General features: G+C 44.5%; 1 protein-coding gene across 4 annotated transcripts in view; it reads right to left on the bottom strand.

Moving 5' to 3' along the window:
- Positions 1–20,070, bottom strand: part of RALGAPB (Ral GTPase activating protein non-catalytic subunit beta) — a 59,564-nt gene extending 39,494 nt beyond the window's left edge. For all 4 annotated transcript variants that reach the window (XM_068208165.1, XM_068208162.1, XM_068208163.1 and 1 more), the window contains exons 1-7: positions 19,926–20,070; positions 13,175–13,387; positions 12,256–12,458; positions 8,002–8,165; positions 7,182–7,368; positions 2,660–2,791; positions 1,350–1,528 (exon numbers count right to left, since the gene is read on the bottom strand). In XM_068208165.1, the coding sequence (XP_068064266.1) occupies positions 1,350–1,528; positions 2,660–2,791; positions 7,182–7,368; positions 8,002–8,165; positions 12,256–12,458; positions 13,175–13,357 (1,048 nt within the window). In that variant the 5' untranslated portion in view covers positions 13,358–13,387; positions 19,926–20,070. The remainder of the gene's footprint in view (positions 1–1,349; positions 1,529–2,659; positions 2,792–7,181; positions 7,369–8,001; positions 8,166–12,255; positions 12,459–13,174; positions 13,388–19,925) is intronic.
- Positions 20,071–21,997: the final 1,927 nt, after the last annotated feature.

Genomic DNA, 21,997 nt, shown 5'->3' with positions numbered 1-21,997 from the left:
AAAGAGGATGTACTATTTTGCCAAACACATCATGTAGGTACCAGGGAGAGCAAGATGAAACCCAATGTTTTAGCACTTGTGACAGAAGGTAATGAGCTCTCCCATCAGCCTTCACTGAAGATCTTTCTGCAGCTCTCAAGTCTGCCTGAGCACACTCTCCCAATCCATACCTACAGCCTGAATTTAATTTCACTAAGAAATCTCCTGTGTCCCAATGTTTTGTAGTCTCCATCTCTGCACTCCAGATAGGCTATTATCACTCTGGGTGCTTCATCTTGCTACAAGATCTTCAGAAGTCTTAAGTGTCTGATTCATAAAACCACAGAATAGTTTGGGTTCAAAGGGACCTTAAAGACTCTCCATTCCATCCCCAGCCACAGGCAGGGACACCTCCCACTAGACCACTTTCTTCCAAGTCCAGTCCAACCCCACCTTGGACACTTCCAGGGATCCAGGGGCAGCCACAGCTCCTCTGTACAACCTCCAGGGCCTCATGAACCCTCACAGAGAAGAATTTCTTCCCAATATCCAGTCTAACCCTGCCCTCTGTGCCCCTAGAGCCTGCTCTTCTCCAGGCTGATGGTCTCATTCCACTGGCAGGTTTTTTTACTAATACTGTTTACATATCTGCTCTAGTCTCCTGCAATCTCTCATCAGCTCACACTTATGGCACATGACATTTGTTTGCACACATTTAAGCAGAAAAGCAGACAGCTCCTCCAAGTTTACAGTAGCATGTGTTCCCTGAAGAACTTTCAGTAAGTCTGAAGCATACTAAGTATAATGCTTTAAATTTCAGGTACTCCATCCTGTTACTTAAGACTAACCAGCTAGAGCTACTCAGTTACCAGCGGGCTCAAAGAAACACAACTTTTCTACTCAGCAGTAGTAGTAATCCACTAACCATAAACTAAGGGGAACTTCACAAAGATCTGAAGATGACAGTTCAAATTCAACACCTTATAAAACAGGCACACAGCAGTTGCCACAAAGATTAGAAACATGGCAGTGTTCACAACATGCTAAAGCATAGCATGTGCATTGGTGATTAGATGGAAAGAGAAAAGAAGCCTTGTTTGGGAAAGAGATCCCTGGTTTTATTTTATATTTCTGATTTATTTGTTTTGCATTTGAAACTAAGGCCATCTACAACTTCATGCATTCAAATGTTACTGTTGTGTATACAGATTTTTTTAGAAGTGATCTGAAGTCTCCTCCTCATCAGGTCCAGGATATACTTGCAAGATTCATTGTTATTGCTGTATTTATGGAGAAAACAGATTTAAAGAGAATAAAATAATGATTAAATTAATAATCTTAGCTATCCATGGGCAAGACAAAAACATTACCTAGGAATGCATCCACTAAACAGCTGATTCCGCGCATGGCACGAAAGAATATTTGAGGCAGATGTTTAAGGCAGGGGTACTGATTCAGTTCTTGAGTCATCCCACTCACATTCAGAAACTGCTCCTGAAATTTGGGGGTAGAGCTAATAATGGCTGGGTTACTCAAATCCACAGGATTACTGCACAGAAAAAGAGCAAAATCCATGTTAGACAGTCTGAGAACATCTGCTAAGATTTAAAAACACTTGAAGACGCAATAGTTTAAGGCATTCAAATAACACCACAAACCAGCAACCAATATTAATACATTCTAGCCTTCCATTGCAGGAAGGCAATTTTCTCTTCCTGGGTTGGCAGTATATAGCTGCCTTCATTTCAAACATTACCCAAACACACTGAACAATTATAGTAAAATAAAACAAACCAGAGCACAGACTTGCTAGACTAATTATTGCAGCAATAATAATTACTTATGAGGTATTTTGAACCCAGTTAAGAGTTGCTTATATTGTTATTCCAGAAAGGTAAGCAACAAACAGTGACAAGACGAGGAGTAAATTGTAGTAGTTTGAGCAATTTTTCCTGACTGACTCAAATCCTGAAACAGCAAATTTCTAAACTCCAAATTTGAATAGTACAGTACTTGTGACATTAGTACTACAAATTAAGAAAGAGGGTTTTTTAGTTAGTTAAGAAATAAATTTTAAACAGCCTAATGCTTATCTAGTTTTAACTATTAAATAGTATTTTGTATCAATTTTTTAATATTCTGGCCATTGAGAGCATTAATGTAATACCACGTCCAAAAGTCTTTAAAATAAAACACAGCATTTGGTTCAGCTGTGCATTTAAGAAAGATTAACATGTATGGTAAAATTTAATGTACAGATTTCTTCATAAAAATAAATATATAAACACCCATTTTAAAAATAAATTGTAAGTTAAATTTACCCTGGAGAATAAATGGAAGTCGTAAGCATCTCCCAGATCTATTGTTCAGCTTTTCCTGTTTGTTATCTCAGAGAAACAAAATTCTATTGAACTCTTGTTTTTCACATCCTCCAAAATGCCAAATAGCTAAAATAGTTTTTAATTAACTGAACCAGTGTACATTTTGAAAGAGTCAGAATTCAAAGCTGAACACCACTCACAGCCTGCCCTGAGCTGCTGCATGGCACTGGCACAAGTCTCTAATTTTATTCTATTTATATGCTTCATCTTGGCAATCTCCAGAGTAATGTTTCATTTGTCATGCAAATGTATAGAGCTGATGCAAGAACAGGAACGATGGATGGCTGTAATTACAATACCTCAGCATATGTAAAAAGCGAAACCATGTTTGTGCAACACACTCATTATCCATTTCAAGAGGAATCAGACCGGCATCTTCATCGGGAATTTTGAATGGAGGAAATGAAGGTCCATATGTAAAACGCAGCAACCTAGAAAGCAAGTCAGACAGACCTGTCCTTCAGCGCAAAAATTTAACATTGCCTTTGCATGCCAAAGGTATAAGCAGCCCACAGGTGAGTCCACAGACAGCAATGCAACATCCCAAGTTTTCCTAGAGATCCCATTTTATACAATCTCTCAGCTTTGGACGGTGCACACCTGGAGCCTGCCTAAAGCTCCAGCCAAACCCAAAAGCTATTAAGGCACAAGACCCCACAGTAGCTCTCCCATCCCTTAGCCAGAGGGGTCACCACTTATCACAGCCACATGCACATTTGGCAGGACATTATACGTGAAGGAAGAAGGATTTTTTTTTTTAAAGAAGGTATTCAGGCCCTTATCCTCACAGCTGTTTGGCTCAAGCTCTCAGTGACACTAGCAAGTCGTATTAGGTTGCAGCTCTAAATTCCAGCTCATGATTGATAGCCTACATTGTACCTCAGCACCCTGAGCAGCACTCACTGTTGACCTACAAGTAGCACAGGATTTGCAAGCCACAGTTTAGTGAGTTCTTCAAAACAGATGCACCACATCTGACAGAGGTTGGAATCTACAGACCAACAAAGAGCAAACCAGTGATCCAGTGCCATAAGGACAACGCTTAGGCAAATGGGGATCTTTCCCTAAAAGAGCTGTTACTACCTGAAGAGTCATCAGTGACCTTCACTGAGCTCCTGCTATCTAATCTGACCCCTGCTTCATACTCAGCTTCACCAAATTACAGTTCAATTTTCCTGATCAACATAATCTTGATGTTTCCTAAAGGAATGGAAGAGATCTGTACTGCACCTTCTCAATATCACAGCATTCCCAGAAATCAGTTTGTCTTTGCCTAAGCTAACTTCCTTGCAATGGTGAGGAAACCTGCCACTCATCCTTACTCACTTATAGAGCCATATAGTTTTCTAAAGTCATTACAACTAGGAGAAGAGAAGAAAAGTAGTCTATGGCTGACTCCTAAACCAAGAGTCAAACAAGCTGAATTTCCATCTGCCACTTCTTCCAGAAGTGGGTACTGCAGTAACCTGCAGCCAATTAACACAAGTGTCTGAAATCACAGCCTATTTACAGTACCTTACCTGACAGAAAAGCAAAAGAGCTTTAGGACATGAGGCCTTCTCCAGATGCAAGGATAATGAGGACTCCATTCAGTGCAGGAGCTGGTGGTGCAGCTGCAGTGACAGCTGCAGATTGAGCTCAAATAGCTGACCCTGTGCATAACAAAGGGCACTGGACTTATGGCCCAGCCAGGTGCTCAGACACTGCAAGAGCTGAGGACAAGGGAGGAAGAGCCAAGACTTGCACAAGCTTGGACTGTGAGGGGATAAAAGCCCAGGAGTCCTTTGCTGGGCTGCTCCTTGGAGGCATCAGCTCAAGCTCTTGCTGTGTTACTGTGCCAGGAATAAAGGGCTTTATGGAACAAGACATCTGAGACTCCCATGGGAAACCTGGGGTCGAACTGGTGAGGAAAGCTGGTCTGCCTGTGAGAGTGGGGAGTGCAGGGAGTCAAGCAGGGCACTCCTCAGCTCACTGGAGCTGCTGCTGCAAAGGGGCTTCAGTCCCAGCAGTTAAAGTCACTGGTGGTGGAAGAGTGACTGCCAGAGAGTCTTGGGAATGGTCAGACTGGGAAGTTTCCTTAAAACCAGAAATACACACATCTATACCAGGCAGCAAATGCTCTCCAACCCTGTGTCCACCTACATTTAGTGCCCAGAGGCATGACCCCAGCGTATGTTCTTGCAGAGGAATTACCTGGCTCTAAAAGACCCAAAAGAGCCTGGCCCAACCCCATGCACTGTCACGCCCCACACCACTGCCTGGCAACACAGTTCACTGCTTCAGTTCTCCCCATGACGGCAAGAAACCAGTTTTCCAAAGACCATGACCAAATCTTTAATGACATATGGGTCCTTTTTAAGAATGATTGAAGATAGAAATAAATTTTAAGCCACACATCCAAGACAGTTAAAATATATCTAAAGCAATCTCCATGGGGTAAAAGTAGTATCTCTTGGTATGGCAATACAATTAAGACTCCAGTTTCATCCTGCTAAAAATCATAGCCAAGGACACAAATTGACACTGCATATGTGTACAGATTTCCAAATATAATTTTCCATATGGTTTTAATTTGAAACATTTACTCTCAGCTTATTGCTAATAACCTGATTCACAGAACTGTTTACTAAAACATTTTAACTGTTTGAAGCTGGAGCTTCACTGAATATTAAAAATACAGCTTAAAATACCACTGAACTTAAACCCAGCCTCAGAGGAGCCTAACCTTCCCTGCCTTGGTATCAGGAATAAACCAACATTACTGAACACAGACTAAAACATTCCAGAAACCCTGCATACTCCTGTGCACCCACAGAACCAAGACTGTTAGTCAACAATGGGAGAGGAAGTGTAGGCACAGTGTGTAGTGCAGAACACCAACACATGTTTTGAGACAGAGCTGCTCTTTTCAGATCAGTGAATCATAAAGTATTTTCCATTATGTAACGCTACATCTAACAAGATAAAAATAGCTGAAGAAATAGCGTGGGAAATACACAGAACTTGTATTGCAGCTTTATTTCCCAGGGGCTTAACAAATAGCTGTATACCCTGGAAAAAAATCTATTCACACTTCACATTTTGACAGGTAATTCAAAGCAAAAGTTTTCAAAGTTATAATAAACCCTTGCAGAAAAATACTCTATTGAATATTTCACAATGCAGCAATTTTAACACATCTTTGAACTTCTACAGAAATAAGTTACTGATATTTCAGGAGAGCTGGAAGGAGACCCAGATGACACTCTTACAAGTAATTAATCAAGTTCTTTCCTCCAAGAGTCTGAGATTTGTCCTAAACAAAGACTTCACACCAAAAAGACCTCAATATTAAGGGTACTGAAACTATCCTCACTGTTCAGAACCTTCTATTAGAGCCAAAACGCTCCTGCCAGCCCCAGATGTGAGTGTTCCTTCAATCATTTGCAGGTGATACCGAGGTGGGCAGGAGCTGACCTACTGAAGGACAGGAAGGATCTCTAGAGGGATTTGGGCAGGCTGGATCAAGGGGCTGAAGCCACTCCATGAGGTTCAACAAGGCAAAGTGACAGGTCCTGCCCTTGGGTCACAATAACCCCAGAGCTACAGGTTTAGGGCACAGTGGCTGCAAAGTGCCCAGTAGGAAAGGCCCTGGGGGTGCTGCTCAACAGCAGCTGAACAAGAGCCTGATGTGCCCAGGTGGGCAAGAGGCCAATGACACCTGGCCTGTACCAGCCATGGTGTGGCAGCAGGACCAGGGCAGCGACCGTGGCCTGTGCTGGGCACTGGTGAGGCACCTCCAACCCTGGGGACAGCTTTGGGCCCCTCATGGCAAGAAAGGCATTGAGGGGCTGGAGCGTATCCAGAGAAGGGAACTGGGCTGGGGAAGGGGCTGGAGCACCAGGAGCAGCTGAGAGAGCTGGGAGGGCTCATCCTGGAGAAAAGGAGGCTCAGGGGGGAGGACCTTCTCATTCTCTAAAACTACATGAAAGGAGACTAGAGCCACCAGAGGGCTGGCCTCTCCTCCCAGGTAACAAGGGACGTGACACGTGGAAATGGCCTCAAGTTGTGCCAGGGGACACTCAGATGGGATAGAAAAGGTTGTCAGGCACTGGCACAGGTTACTCAAGGCAGTGGTGGAGTCACCAAAGGGTATTAAAAGACCTGTGGATGTGGCAATTGGGAACATGGGTCTGTGGTGGGCTTAGCAGTGCTGGGGGCATGGTTGGATTTGATGATCTTAGAGGTCTTTTCCAACCTAAACAATTGTATCACATATGATCCTCACTGCTCCCATACCCAGCACAACTCAGTACAGCTCTTCTCCCCTACTCTCTAGAGCAGAGAGCCTGTGGTCTTCCTCTGGCCCATCACGCCCTGACTGCCAGGGAACAAGTGCCAAGCAGCTGTAACACAGTTTCAGCTCACAGGGTCAAAGCAGAGTCCAAGAGTCACCTCAAACCCAGCAACATGAGGACTAACAAGCACCTAATAATTCTGATGGTGACACACACACACACATAACGCTATACTAATATTCTTGAGTCATTCCTCAGGGGATATGATGAAGAGTCACAATCATGGAGACTAATACACACATGCCACAAAGTGCTAAATATCACAGAGGTACAAAGCTTACACAAAAACAGAGAGAATCCAACTCAGATCTCCCCTTGCAGAACAAAGGAATACACACACAATCCAAGGATACAGCAAGACCTCTCACTTTGTATTGCTTATTCACTTTTGGATTGCTGCAGATTCCACAAATAAGCAACTCCAAAACATGTATAACTATTATTATCCCCATACATGCATTTATTTCAATGGGATTTCTCCTACCTGGAAGTAAGGGCACAAATGACCTTGCTCCACTGCTCAACTACTGCAGGATGATGTCGCCAGTTAGCCACCATCTCTTTGGCAGTTTTCCAGTATGGAGGTGTTGGAAAGCACCGCGTACAAGCGAGTAACCATACCTCGAACAGCACGCCAATTAGTTTTTCAGCCAGATTCTCAGCAATGCCACCTTACAACAGAAACCAAGCACACCTTCAGTTAGTGTTCCATCTAAATAACTTCAAATATCTCCCCAAAGAGGTTTTGGTTAAAGTGCATAAAGATTAAGCCCTCTTTTTTTCATAATTTTTAAGAATGATCCTTGATTGCTTCCTACAGCAAATTCACCTTTTTGCAAGACCAAGTATAACAGATAAAGCCCAGCCACGTGTGTGTAATAAGGGACAGCAGGAATCCACCAATCTTAGGCAGTCTTCTATTGCACTGTGTCTGTATTGAAGTCTTTTTTTTAAATAGGTAAAACTAATACTATTATTTTGCACTAGACAGGCTGAACAGCAAAACAAAGGGGTTTCAGTGAAACAAACAGGGAACAACAGTGTCTGAAACTGTTCATACCAAACTGCTCCTGTATAAAGTCATTGTCCTGCAAAAATAGTTTCAGGAAAACTCAGCTCCAAATTATTCAGTCTTTTTTGGCAATGCTTGATTTTGGAGTAATGGGGCAGAATTAGGAGCGAGCTATTGTGCTTTGATAGCTCCTAAGAGCTTTTAATGGGTTCCCCCATCCTGCTGGCAGCTGAATGTCAAGAAAAGCCAGAAGTTTTTTAATAACTGAACCAAATGGAAGATGAACATGAACCTTGCACAGTTGGAGCTGCTAGAAGAGTGTCATTGATCTGAAGAAGAAATAATAACAAAACCTCCCAGGTTTCTCTTGCCATAATTGTTGACTCATGCGCCAGCTTCTGGACAGCTTTCAAAACCTGCAAGCACAGTCTGACCTGACTGGATCCTGGGTCTGGCCTGCAAGAGAAGAAAACAATGCTTGAGAAATAGAACTATTAAGTGATGTATTCAGTAACATGAACTTTCCAGCATGTTCAGCTTACAAAAGGATCAAATATTATTGAGTGAGACCTGAGAACATGAGCCAAAATGCTTCTGTGCACCCCAACTCTGTCTCTAGGCATCCTAACTCTGCCTTAATGAGCACAAGATGCACCATAACACTCTTCTCCATGTGAGACACAATACATAGCACAAGCACAATCCATCATGTCAGATTTATCTTGGGCCAAACAATGGCAATCCAGTTGAGACATCATGAATTATTACATACATAATTCAGAAGTGGCAAAACTAGAACATAGTTAGCAAAATAATTTTAATTCTTCCTAGTTCTCCTCTTGTTTCCAAATCAACTCTTACCACTTCTTCCTTTAGTCTGATGTTCCTATTTAATGACCCCCTTCTATGTCTTCTTCTGTAAGCAGTTAGGAGTAAGGAAGGAAGAAAGGAAACAGTTCCACATTTCCTAGGTTTTTCCTGTAGTAATAATCAGATCAACACCGGCACTGCTGAGTCACTCAACATAAAGTTGTGCAGAAGCAGCACAAAGCAGCACCACCTCCTCCCATTAGTTAGTCTGGACAAGGCAGAACAGGTACAAAACAGTCACGTGACACATTCTGGACACTATCTGAGGACATTGGTAAAAAACCTGAGGAAGCCCAAATTTTAAAGGGTGAGAGAGGAGATTGAAAATTAGAGTGTGCAGTATATGTAAGGCATATTTCAACCTGTGCATGATTTTGTTATGCCTCCTACTGCCACTGAAGAGATGACCAAAAAAAAAAAAATCATACAAATATTACCTTCCACTGGACTACTAAGTAGTATTACCAGATTCCTACCAAATATTTTCAATGTACTATAACCCACAAGTAATGTTGCATAGCAAGCACCTCAAGAATGTGCTGGTCCACAAAATACTATCAGCTTTTATCTTGAGAGTATAAATGTTGTATTACAGTACTGGATAAAAGATTACAAAGAGACAATACTGGCCTAATTTGCCTAATGTGCAAAATTGCACACTACTAGCCACAGATGAGGACGTCAGTGGGTTGCTTGATGCTAGAGCTAGATCATAACCCAGAATCTCTCTGTAGAATAACAAACTTTGGGATAAATGAGCCCTTCCTTGCTTTCAGCACTATTTTTTGTGTGAGCAACAACAGAGCAGATTGTTTCAGCCAAAAGGTATCCTCAATCTATATAGGCTTGAAGCTTCCAAGGCTGCTTCAAGACTTGTTTCGTTTCCCTAATCATTCAGAAGCTGTAAAAAACCAAGGCTTATAATGCAAGCTAACAGGATGGTTCTGCACTAATCTTTTAAAGGCAACTCAAACATTTCTGTCCATCTATGACTTCCTCTCGTCTGCAAGGCTGACCTGGTGACAAGCTCTGCTTGCACTATTTCTAGACTTCTAGATGTCTAGATTTCTACAGACTGTGGCCTATTGGCCATTCTCCTTCAGAAGTACTGTTCCCATGATTTCATATGAGAAGCATATTAAGTTATTACAAAAAAAAAGTTTGGCAGTCACATGTTCCATGGTCTCTCAAGCAATTCCAGACATTTCTGTTGCAGAGAACCTGGATATCTGTACCTCACTCTCCTGGAGAGGTAATACAAAGGGAGAGAGTGCTCATATTTCCTTCCAACAGTGTTTGTGGCACTGAAACTTTATCTGCCAGCAGTAACAACCACTACTGCTCAAGTCATCTTCAAGACCTCTTGGATATTCTAGGGTTGCCAGGAATGGAAAGCCTGGGGGTTGCCTGGGGACTATTCAAATATGTCAACAGTGTGTTTGTTTTTTCAGGGTGGACAGAAGGCCAGTACAGGAGGGAAGGAGGCAAACACCTTCTCTCCCGTCACTGCAGCAGATAGAGGAAAGCTAACTTGACTCACCCATCCTTCACAGTTTTATTTTCCAGCACCACACTATTTCAAGGACTGTGCATGTAAACATTTGATTCAGTTGAGCACTGAAACTAGAATCTATATGCACCTGCTCTGTATGGGTGTACACAAGCTTCTGAGATGCCATTTAACTGAAGTGCCCACTTCAGGCTGCTGTGTTTCACACCTTACCTATATGTCACCATCTGAGTCTGATGTCTTCACAACTCTGGGCCACCACTTTAAAGGCAGCCAAACCAACAGCTACATTCTTTCCAGAGAGCCAGGATGAAGAAGGAAGCTATTTTAATCAACCTTCCATAGGACACAGGCTTATAATAAAGCCTTACTATTTTCAACACAAGAACAGATCTTTCCAGGAGACAGTTCAATACAGGTTGCTGTAACACCTCCTGGGTAAGTATTCTACATGAGCCCATTATCATCGGCAACCTGCATCAATTGGGTAAACCCAGAAATCATTCTGCTCTTCCCCACCACAGACACCTAAGTCTGAATCTTTGCTTTTATTCAAGGCAGGTGTGCACAACTCAGTTCTGTATTCCATTTGCAGTATAGAAATTTCTCCTGTTGCTGGAGTGAATTCTGAACGTCGCACCCTGGAGGGCAAAACTTAAAAATACTAGGGATTTGAATATCAAGTGTTGACAGCAGCAGCCATAAAAAAATCAGTGTTTAAGATACATCTCAGTGGCCCTTGAAAGAAAAACTTACAGAACAACTATACTACAGGGACAATGTTTAAAATAATGATTTTTCAGCCCTCCCTGTCTCCAGTTGTTAATTATTTCATTCAACAGCTATCACGTGTAGTCTACCAGCCTACATCAAGGTCCAACAATGATTTTGGGAGAGAAGGGTGAAGTGGAAGCTTGTGCCAACAGCATGCACTGTTGGCATGCTATACTACTGAGCTGAAAGTATACTACTGAGCTGTCTGCTACTAGGGCCCCTGGTGGGACAGCAAGCAAGGGATCACAGAAACAACTATTTAATGGACTAGTGAAGAATTCCTTCTCTGCTGTGCCAAGGGAATAAAGGATCCCAGACAGTAGACTGTATTCTGCACTTATTAAAGCTTAGAGACAACCTCCTGCCGCAGTCTAATCCAGAAGCTTGCTGTCCTCAGACTTGTGTCATTGCCTTGACCATCCTTTAATGGGAATTAAAATGCATTTTCACTACAAGTTAAGAGCAACAGCAGCTAAGAGTAGGTGGCAGACTCCAAAGCAATCAATAAACAGCAGAGAACTCCTCTGAATTTGCACAAGGTATTATTCAAAGTCCTTTATAAACAAAGCCTTTAGTAAAGTGACCCAAGTGCAGCTGAGCACTTTGAAGGCCACCTGCAGTGATACATATTTAATACTGATAAAAGCAGATGATCTGATATTTACAGACATATACTAAACATTGATCTGAAGTTAAGTACCTTTTCAGGGGGCGCTATTATTTAATCTTCCTTAACCAGTACATATGCCCAACAGCAGCAGGTAAACTTGCCATAAACTGTAAATAAGGTAATGATGTTTGCACACTCTGACAACGTAGCTGTGTAAAAAACCTAGAAACGTGTCTATCTCAACATCATCATCCAAGGATGTCAGGCAGCAAGCACATCGCCACCAGGTTCTTTCAAATCTACCAGAGAATGACAGTCAGCATAACCACACACATTTAACAGGCAGCAAGATGCAGATACAGAGCAGTCCCTTACTGCAAGATCCTTCAGGACATCACACACATGGTCAAATTTTGACTAACAAGGCTGGCACTGCCATGATGCTCTCTTAGTTTATCTCAGTTTTACCCAATGAAAAGCACATGGTCACACAGTGATGTTCTTCTGCTTTTCCCCTTACCCTCCAGTCATCCAATAGAGATAAATCTTGAACCTCTTGGGACAGTAAACATTCAAGGATATGAACTATGTGTGATTCTAATTACCTAACCACAGCAGCAAAAACTCAATTTGCTACTGCAAAATTACAAAAGACATTTGGAGAAACACCTTCCTCCTAAGCTTGCAGCAATAGCAGTTTTATTTTACTCAAGAGCCTCCACACTTCCTGAGTCTTCTGACAGTTTACCTGCTGACTATAGCCTGGAATCCATAACACTCACCTTGGTACAAAGAGATTTTGGAGATGTTTGAGAATGCTTTGAACATAAAGGTTTGGTTCCTTAATAACAGGCAAAGGAATAGAGTCCTTAGGTAACACAAGAGCCATAATCCAGTCTGTATACACATCCACACAGTATTTCACAGTATCGCCGTCCAAAGGGAGGGTCAGTCCATAACAAACCACCTCCATAGTCCATTTTACCTGACAAAGACAAAGCAAAAGTTATTTTAAATTAATATTGGTAAGTAAGTACTGGTCAGAGCACATTAGTTCTAAGTCAAAAACAAAAAAAAACAAAAAAAAAAAAAAAAAAAAAAAAAAAAACAAAAAAAAAAAAAAAAAGTAAAGCAACAGTAGTTATGTTGTATGGGCAATTCTGCGTAACATATCCTGCAGTAAAACACCAAATCATTAACTCGTATATCATGATATTATGAAGAATATGAATAAATGGCAAATCACTCTAAATTCTGAATCTCTTAAATCTAAACTGTAGAGAGAACTCTTTGGAACACACAAAAGCTGCTACTGAAAGATTTTCAAATTCTAACCAATACTTATACTATACAAAGACTTTTTTTTTTTGAAGTCCCATGCTGTTGCTCCAAAACTGAACGTAAGTAGAAAGGCTTAGTGTTAAATTCCTTGGGTTTGTTTTGAGTGTTTTTGTTGGTTTTCTTTAGCCTGAATTTTGTGGTATAGTAGCTCAGGTAAACATTTACTATTAAGTCATGAAGTACACTTTTGCTATGATCTAATTGCTAATAAAAACCCTATGGAGATTACTAAACTAAAAATGTAATACACTTCATAAAACCTGGGACAATAAAGAGAGAAAAATAAAAGAGGCCATAGAAAACTATTAAACTGTTACTCTGGCATGAAGGAAACTATAATCTCCAAGGAAAGGCACTTACTTCTTTGTCTGTTTTCAGTAAACTCTCGCTTCCAACAGATGATGTAATTAAAGCTTGTCCAAGAGGACGCACCACTGCATTTGCCACTTCTCTCCCCACATTCTCAGGATAGCTGTGAAGTACACTGGTATTCCCCTGATCATTTTGAATGACAAGATGCAAGGATCTCCACTCCGAGTACATAGTGCCTCTATGCTACAATCCAAACAACACCTGGGGGGCAAGGAAGAAAAAGAGACAATTAGTTTAAATGTCTATGATATGAGTTAGCAAAACTGAGGCTGTGTATCACAATCCAGACCCTTATAAATTCAAGACGCACACATCCATTTCATACATTTGGCAATCCAGAAGAGATTCCAACAGTTGTTCTTCAACCTTAGTATGTTTTTTACACAGATGCGCTTAAACGTAGCTTGATTACAGAGATTACAGCGAGATTCAGTTCAGGACTATATGCCCATTTTAGATACTTAACCCTGAGAAATGACTTCACGTCACACTTCTGCTTGTACCATCTTTGCAGGAAAGATGCTACCCTTTACATGACATCTTCAGGTAAGTAGAAAACAGTTCTACAAGTATTCTGCTCATGAAGCAATGGCTGCAATTCACCCCTTGTTCCCTTTTTCACCTCAACAGCAGTTAAAAAGAGACACCAGGAAACTTCCAGGAAAACCTTAGTCATCTGAGAAGACAAAAATTCAGCCTCTTTTATTTTCATATGGTATTTCTACAGCAGACACTATTCAAAACTGGTAGCTGAAAAATGCAATTCAGTGATAATGAAGAGTGCCCTTTATTTGCAGTGAGTTCGGGACTGGCTGAGCCTTAGTGCATCACTAGCTTAAACCCAGCATCACTTTACAGTTTCACTACAGCACATATAGGTTCCAAATCTATGGCATTGGGGTGCATTTCAAATCCTTGTAAAGAAATACACACAGAGAGCAGTCACTCCATGAAAATCAACATTTGTCCCACAGATTCCAGACAGAAAAGCCACTAGGAAATTTCCCAGGCAGTGCTCTCAGAACTAGGCACAGTTCTCCTTTCAGTAACAATCCCAGCACAACTGCAGGAGTGTATTTCCCCTCACCGCTATCTGAGATCAGGAAGCCAAGCTGACTGTGAACTAACCAGGTTTTTGCAGTGATGGGAGCTTGGGATGGGTATTTTGGCATTACTGTGAAACCTCAACCAAGAGAGGCAATTAGAAGCAGCAGAAGTTAAGCTGTGCTCCCACAGTCCATCTCCAGGCAGCAGCACCCTTGTGTCCCGAGCTGCTCGTGCTGCACCAGCAGCACACACAATACCTACGTGCTATACAGGACAGGGCTGGGAGCCAGGCCAGAACCCCCTGCCCTGGGAACAGGTGGGGTGAGGCAGCCCCAGTCATGGGACTGGGCAGCTCAGAGACACCCATCACGCACAGCCAGTTTTGACCCACACATCAAACACGTCCAGGGATCTAATCTAACTCAGATGAGAAACATCTGTGCCAACACAACAGAGCAGTGAGGACCCCAGGCCAGAGAGGTGGCAGGAACATCCCTCTGATGGCAGAATGCTTTGTACAGGCCCACAACAATGTTAAACTGATGCTCAAGCAGGTGGTACCACAGAAGCCTGAGCCACCAGAACTGAGACTGCACCATCTCCTTCTCCTCCTCTCCCACCAGAATTGGCAGCCTTTTATCCATTATCTGAGCCAGGTGATCACATGAACAAGAAAAACAGGGCTGGCACAGGAGAAAAGCAAGGCGTGTTCAAGAGATACTGCTCAGAGCAGCTCAAGCTGTCATGGATGGCACTCCAATATCCGTTTGCCAACTACACTTACCTGACACAATTTGGAAGCCAGTTAGTTATACAAGGAATATTTTGAACACTTCTCTTAGACATTCGTTGGCCCAAAATTAAACACGAAGCCAGGCCTGGAAATACACATTCCTATGGAAAAGCCTATTTAAACAATCTGCCTATCTAGCTGACTCCTCAAATGTTTATACCCAAAACCTATGCAAAAAGCCTGATGATTCCCTTCAGGTACGACAGAAAAGTGAGGCAGCAAGATCTTGTCTTCCAAACTACATCCTTTGTGGTTTGAGGCAGCAATCACGTGTGCTTATCTGACAGTGAGTTAACCAGAGCAGCAGCAGCCTGCATGATGTACAATCCCTATGTCCTTCAGGTACATTCCCTCCTCTGGGGACTGAGGCAGGGGGAAATGTTCACGTCACTGTGGTCAAAATCCTTAGGCATAGAGAAAAATGGCAATCCCAAGAAAAGTCATGCACAAAGACACAAACACCCCAAAACCAAATCAAACCAACCCCCCCCCCCCAAAAAAAAAACCCTCAAAAAACGAAATACCAAACAAAACCCACAAAATCTCAATCCTCAGTGATGGCTTTGATCACTGTTTAGCTCCACTATCTAAGTTTCCATACTGGTATCTTTTCCTTTCATATCCTATAGACACAGAGACACTTTGTCTTCCCCCTTCTCTCCTACCTGACCACCATCTCCAGTGTGTGTTTGCAGTCAAAGCAGAAGGGACTGAAGTGAAATATAATCCACTTTCCAAGACTTTCCCCTCATCACTCACCCCCACAGCAAAGTCCCTACCCCCTATCCCACAAGGGAAGAGGGGAAGCACTCCCCATTCCTCTCCTGTGACACAAGTTCATTACAAGCGTGTAACTCTGTAACAGCATTTGAGGAACATTGGTTTAAATAAGCTGATTTGAACTGATAAAACAGCATGTCCTTTCCATGCCCGCCCTCAGGCTGGCAGTTAACAGCTCATGGCAGGAGCTTATCAGTGTGTGATAAACACAGCACACTCACTGTGGCTGCTCTCATCCCAGAGCAGGGCACTCTCACCCCAGAGCAGGGCGCCCAGGTGTGTGGAAGTGCTGTACAATACGAGCAAATGGCAGGCAATGCCTACGTGGGAGCTTTCTCATCTAGAAGAATCCTGCTGCATTTTAGAAAACCTTAATTGCACTAGGGCAGGGGAACTCGAGGACACAATCACCCACCCTCACGCCACCCTGCCACAATTTAAAAAAGACGCAAAGCTCTTCTGGGTGACCCTTCCACACTTCTGAGGAGTAGCACTTTTAACAGACACAGGATATATACAACATGCCATGCTGAAGAGGTTGAGCAACAGGACAACCATCTCATACCACACACTCCCAGCCTGCTGCTTGACATTCACACATAAATAAAATCACCAGTCTGTATCTTGTTAATATTTGAGGCTTCCTTTAGTCTTGCTGTAAAAGAAACCTTCTGTTAGTTTTAGCAATACACAAGGAATACTGAAAGAAGTAATTGACTCAGATGCAAAATCCTTATGAGGGAGATTTAGCAGGGTATCAATCTATTCACGTCCCTTTATTTAGCAGTTAAAAGTTTCTATTTGGAAGGACTAGAAGTTATTTTTTTATTTAAGACTCCAGTTCAAATGCCACTTGAATTGGAAATGGCTGCAATCCATTAGGAATGGAGGGAGTATCTCTACATCTATCTAGTATGCAGCTTCTTCTAACTGGACAGGAATTAAAAAAGGCTGGAAAGTCTCCACACAATGATATCTGAAACAATGTTCCTGACACATTCCACACACTGACAGATTCCTAACTTGCCTCAGATAAAGAGCACCCGATGCTGTGCAGCAGCAGGACTACCTCCCTTCCAAGACACTGTATTTATCAGTAACTACTGAAACAGCAACAGCAAACTGAAGACCATGAAAGCAACTGTCACATCACACCTGATTTTGACTTCTGTTTTTGAAATGCTTCTGTATTTCAGAAGCACCCTCACTTGCCCAACTAACATCTCCCAAGTTTCATGAAGCTGAATATTCGCACTTCACATACACACATGTCTTATTGGGGCTCAAATCACTAAAGGCTCTCAGAAAGCTGATTAAGAGGAGGGGTGAGTAGAAAAATAAATAAACCTCTGTTGTTCACCAAGCAGTTTTACACGTTCTTGTATGCTGTATGTTCACTGGAGGCTGCACTAAATAAAACATTCCCCGCACTCTCACAGACAAACCTGGAAAGAAATCACCAGCATTAGAACTAGCAAAAGCAAGGAGACGTTAATTTACTAGGAAACTGAGCATTAAATCCAATATTCCCTAGTGTGGTAAATACTCCGGATTTCAATGTATTTCCTCCCAACCTGTTTCATCTTAGGAACTTCAGTCATTATCACCATATAAACCACAGAAACTGGATGTCTCAGCTTTGAAGACCCAAGATCCTCAATTCTCAAACACTCAAGAAGCCAGTGAGCACAAAATAGTAACAAGTCCATAAAATTCAAAAAATAAAGTTCTATTTCCAGTTTCCAAAGACTTAATACAAACAGCTGCAGCAAAAATATTTGAACTCCTGGATCACTAAAGTTAGACAGTGAGAACTAAACAGAGCCACATTCTGCAGCTACTGTGAAGGAACATGCAGAAGGTCCAAGCCTGAAGTTGAGGTGTTCAGAGCATGTGCAGGGGAGAGGTCAGGAAATCAATACTCATGTGCAGAGCAGTTCCTCAGAAAATGTGCACTGAGGGAGGGCAGTGCTGGGGGGCAAACGTGAACATTTAGTCTTTTTGTTCAGCAGCTTCAGATGTAAAATGAAGTATTTTTCTATGATGCAAAAGAACTCTATCACAAAGACAAGCTGTCCCAAAAGTGGATCCTTCTTGGCTTTTACTAGAACCAAAAAGCAGAGCAGACACAATGGTTAGTAGTACAAGAGATGCAAAGACCATCAGCAGAGATATGCTCAAGGAAGGCTGAAGGCCTAATTGAGCCTAAACCAGAGAAGCAGCCACAAAAAGAGGTCTACATCAAAGTTCTGGGATATCAGATATGCTTTATAAGTAGTCTCTGGAAAAAAAAAAGGAAGTCCTCCCGTTTAACATGACCTCTGCTACCTAAGGTAGTACTACATCTGCTCTCTAGAGGAAACAATTCTTGCCAGAAAGTCATCCTGCCACAACCCACCTTCTCCCAAAGCACAAACCAGACATTTATGAGCAATTTTTCTCAGTCGTGTGACATTCTGAGTATGAACAGCTGCTATATGGCCACTTGTCCCCCTGCCCTCCAAGTTCATGTTGGAGAAGGCGAGTTAGATCTAGCTGAGACCAACTGCACCTCTGGTATTAAGCCTACCAGGCTTGAGGAAGTGCAGCCCTCCCGGCAGCTCATCTCTGGAGCCACCTAACAGGTTAGCGCTGCCTAAGGCATGTGTAAAGGACAACAGCCAGAGCAGAGAACAGGGGAAAATTAAAAATAGCAAGAACCAAACAGAAGACCTATCTGAAAGACCAGCAGAAAGTTGGTATTTTAAGTATTTTGTTAAAGAATTAAAAAAATATGCATGTTGGGGTTACTAATTTTTTTTTAAGTCTATATTCAAGGCAAGAAGAGAAGAGGCAAACAAAAAAAAACCAAACTGCTGTCATTCTTTCCCAAGCCATTCAGCGACAGCACTACCAAGGGTCAGAGAAGAGAATCACAGCTGCCCTTGCCCAGAGAAGACAAATCTGTCAGATTTTATTGCACTATTGTAGCAAAAGTTAATACATGAATGCGCCACAGGGAAGGCTGGGTCTCAAACATAAGGTGCCATTTAAGCCACAGGACTCCGGTCTCACTATCTGCCCCACTCCCAGTTCATGGGCCCCATCGCCTCCTCAGTTCCTGGGAACACTGCTGGACACAGCCTGGCCAAAGCAGGAGGCAGGGTACTTGCTATAGAGAAGGCTACTGCCTACAAGTCGCATACTGATACATGTGAAGATGAGCAGCCATAGGAAAGCAAGAACATCAGTCAGTTTTGTATGTTTTAGCTATTATTCTGCTTCCAAGCATCATTACTCAAACATCAGTACTACTCTGCTTCTCACTATCACTCTTATTTTTAACAGTAGGTTTGAGAAAATTATCTTCCAGGCAAGTCACTTGAGAATTTAGTAAGTTTTCAAACCCCTCATTTGTGCAAAAAACTATTTAATAAACTTGACCACAAAACAGTGCACTCGACTGAGAAAATTTTTTACTCAACAGTTTTCTTTACATTGGCACTTATCCGTCGGTCCAGTTTCTCGTGAAGTCTCCAAACTGCTCAAGCAGGAAGGACTCTATCGCAGGCATAGCCCCCTCACTCCGGGGAGAAGGCTCGCTGCTGAGCCTGTCTGCCAAATAAACAGGATCTACTACGCACTGGGCCCGGAGACCGAATGAGACAGGGAAAGCAGAATCTCGACAGAGCCCGGGAGGCCTGAGCCGGGCATGCTCCGCACCGGCGGGCTGTTGGTCGGACTCTGCGGGCAAACAGCGACACAAACTTTTTCCTCCCTCAGGCACAGCTCCCGCTCGCAGGATCCACACGGGAAGAAGGGCGCGGGTACCACCTCACGCTCCTCCCAAGGACCCGAAATGCGGTTCGACCCCCGGGCCGGAGCAGGGGCCGAGAGGGGCCCCGGGCCGCGGAGGGTCACCGCGAGTCGCTCCCGCCCGCCCTGTGGTGGCTCCGCGGCACCAACCAGGCGCGAGTCCCGGGGACAGGCTCGCCCATCGCCCGCCCCGCTCGGGCCCCGCCGCGGCAGAGCAAAGGTCAGCGCGGTGGAGGCTCCGGGCGGCGCCCGCGCCACAGGCCCCGCGGGCGGCGAAGCGGGCCGAGCCCGATAGCGCCGGGGCGGGAAGCCTGGCCGCCTTACCTGCGCCGAGAGCCCGGCAATCATGTCGGGGCGCGCCACTCCCTCAGGCCGCCGGCGCCACGGGGCCGCGGCCGCACAGGACCGGGAGCGCCGCTCGCTGCGCTCGGCCCGCACCCGCTTCCGGCAGCGCCACAAAGCGCACGGCAGAGCCGCGCCTGCACATGCGCGAGCCCGCTGCAGCGCGACGCCCGCCCCTGGCCGCCACTCCTGTGCCGGCGGCACCGAATAAGTCGCAGAGACGGGCTGTGCGCATGCGTACAGCGGCCCCGTAGCTGGTGCCGCCGTTCTGTTCTCCTTTTTAAAGGGGCCGCGCACGCCGGCCCCGTCCGTACCCCGCGGATCCCGGAGGCTCCGCCATCTCACCGCTCCCCGGGCGGTGCACCTGGGCCTGGGGAGGGCCTGTGCGGCGCACCGGGACTGACCGCCCCCGGCCCCGCGGGTGGGAGGAGCTTTTGCCGGGCCGCTGCAGCTCGAGCACCGTGGGCAGCGACCGGGAAGCGCCAGTGCCGTTCCGCTAGCCTGGCTCCGGCTCCTCTTCCACTGCCACCGCGTGCTCTGCTGGTGTCCGGCCCGGCCTTGCCCTGCCCTCAGGCCCCGCTGCTGCTGCGCCCCGGCAGCTGCAGCTCAGCCTGGCTGTGGCTGGGGAGGGACAGTGACAGCACCAACTCTGTTTCCCCAGGCCGTGTCTCACTCCTCCCGCGATCTTTATTCCCATCCCACGTTCATTTGCTGCTCCCCTGGCCCATACCATAGTATTGCCTAGCCCGCGGGTGCTGATAGTACTTGGCTACAGTGACCTGGGTTCAGTGTGGGCAGCATGTAAGGGGGGAAGATTTTGCCCCTCTACCCACTCAGGTGAGAGCCCATCTGCAGAGCTGCCTCCAGCCCTGGGGACACAACATAAGAAGGATATGGAGCTGTTGGAGCAAGTCCACCATGGAGATGGTCCCAGGGCTGGAGTCCCTCTGCTCTGGAGCCAGGCTGGGAGAACTGGGGGTGTTCACCTGGAGGAGAGGAGGCTCCAGGGAGACCTTGGAGCCCTTTCCAGTGCTTAAAGGCACTCCAAGAAATCTGAGGAAGAACTTGAGACAAGAGATGGAGGGACAGGAGGAGGTGGAATGGCTTCCCACTGCCAAAAGGCAGGGTTAGAATAGATTTCTTAAGTATTTCTTTAGTATTTATTTACCGTGAGGATAGTAAAACAATTTTCCCAGTGAAGTTGTGGCAGCCCACCTGTGGAAAAGTTCAAGACCAAATTGGACAGGGCTTGGAGCAATCTTGTCTAGTGGAAGGTGTCCCTGTTTCTTGCAGGGGGCTTGGGATAGATGGCCTTTAAAAAGTAATTTCCAACTACTTTCTGATTCTGTGAAACACAGCCAGTGGACAAGGCAGCACAGGGCACGCTGCAGGGAGCAGTGCCTTCCTCCACAGCCCAGCACTTTTTAGGGATGGTGCGAAGGCCTATTGTCCTGAGAGAGCCTGGCCACAGGCCCCTTTACCTCACTCCCTGCTGCAGCTGTGGAGTGGCCCTGTGGTGGTGTGTGTTTTTATAGGGTTTTACATTGTCTTGTTAAAAAAGTTAGAAGTTCAATGTTAGATAGTTTCAGTCGGTATGTTCCGTGTACCCCCTATTTCTTCCCCTCCCAATGATTTGTCCCAGGTTGTTTACTCCTAAGTTTCCCGTCACTTGACTGTCCCTCAAAGTGCCAATCTCCCTGTTCCTCCCCTTTTACCCTTAAATAGTTCTGTCAATCTCAGTTGTGCTGCCCATGTCCCCTGTCTATCAGTGTAGCCGCCTCCATTTTGTTCTCAAAAGTTCACTGTCAATCACCCATGTTCTAATAGTTGATTAGTCCCCAGGGCTTCTCCCCACCCTTCTCTTTTCCCCATGGGTTGTGACCCATGATGTAATCCTCCTGTGATGTATCTTCATTGGTTGTTCCATGTTACCACCCCTTCACGCCCACACCCTTTATAAGTTGTAGCCGGATGACACTTGTCCCTGACTGGTTTGTGGAATAAAACCTCATTGGACTTCACACAAGTGTTCTCTCCTTTGTCCCTTCACCTCG

Source organism: Anomalospiza imberbis, chromosome 17 (assembly GCF_031753505.1).
Source record: "Anomalospiza imberbis isolate Cuckoo-Finch-1a 21T00152 chromosome 17, ASM3175350v1, whole genome shotgun sequence".
In the NCBI taxonomy this organism is placed as follows: domain Eukaryota; kingdom Metazoa; phylum Chordata; class Aves; order Passeriformes; family Viduidae; genus Anomalospiza; species Anomalospiza imberbis.
Note: the sequence above shows the minus strand (reverse complement) of the source record. Positions and strands in the feature narration are given on the sequence as shown.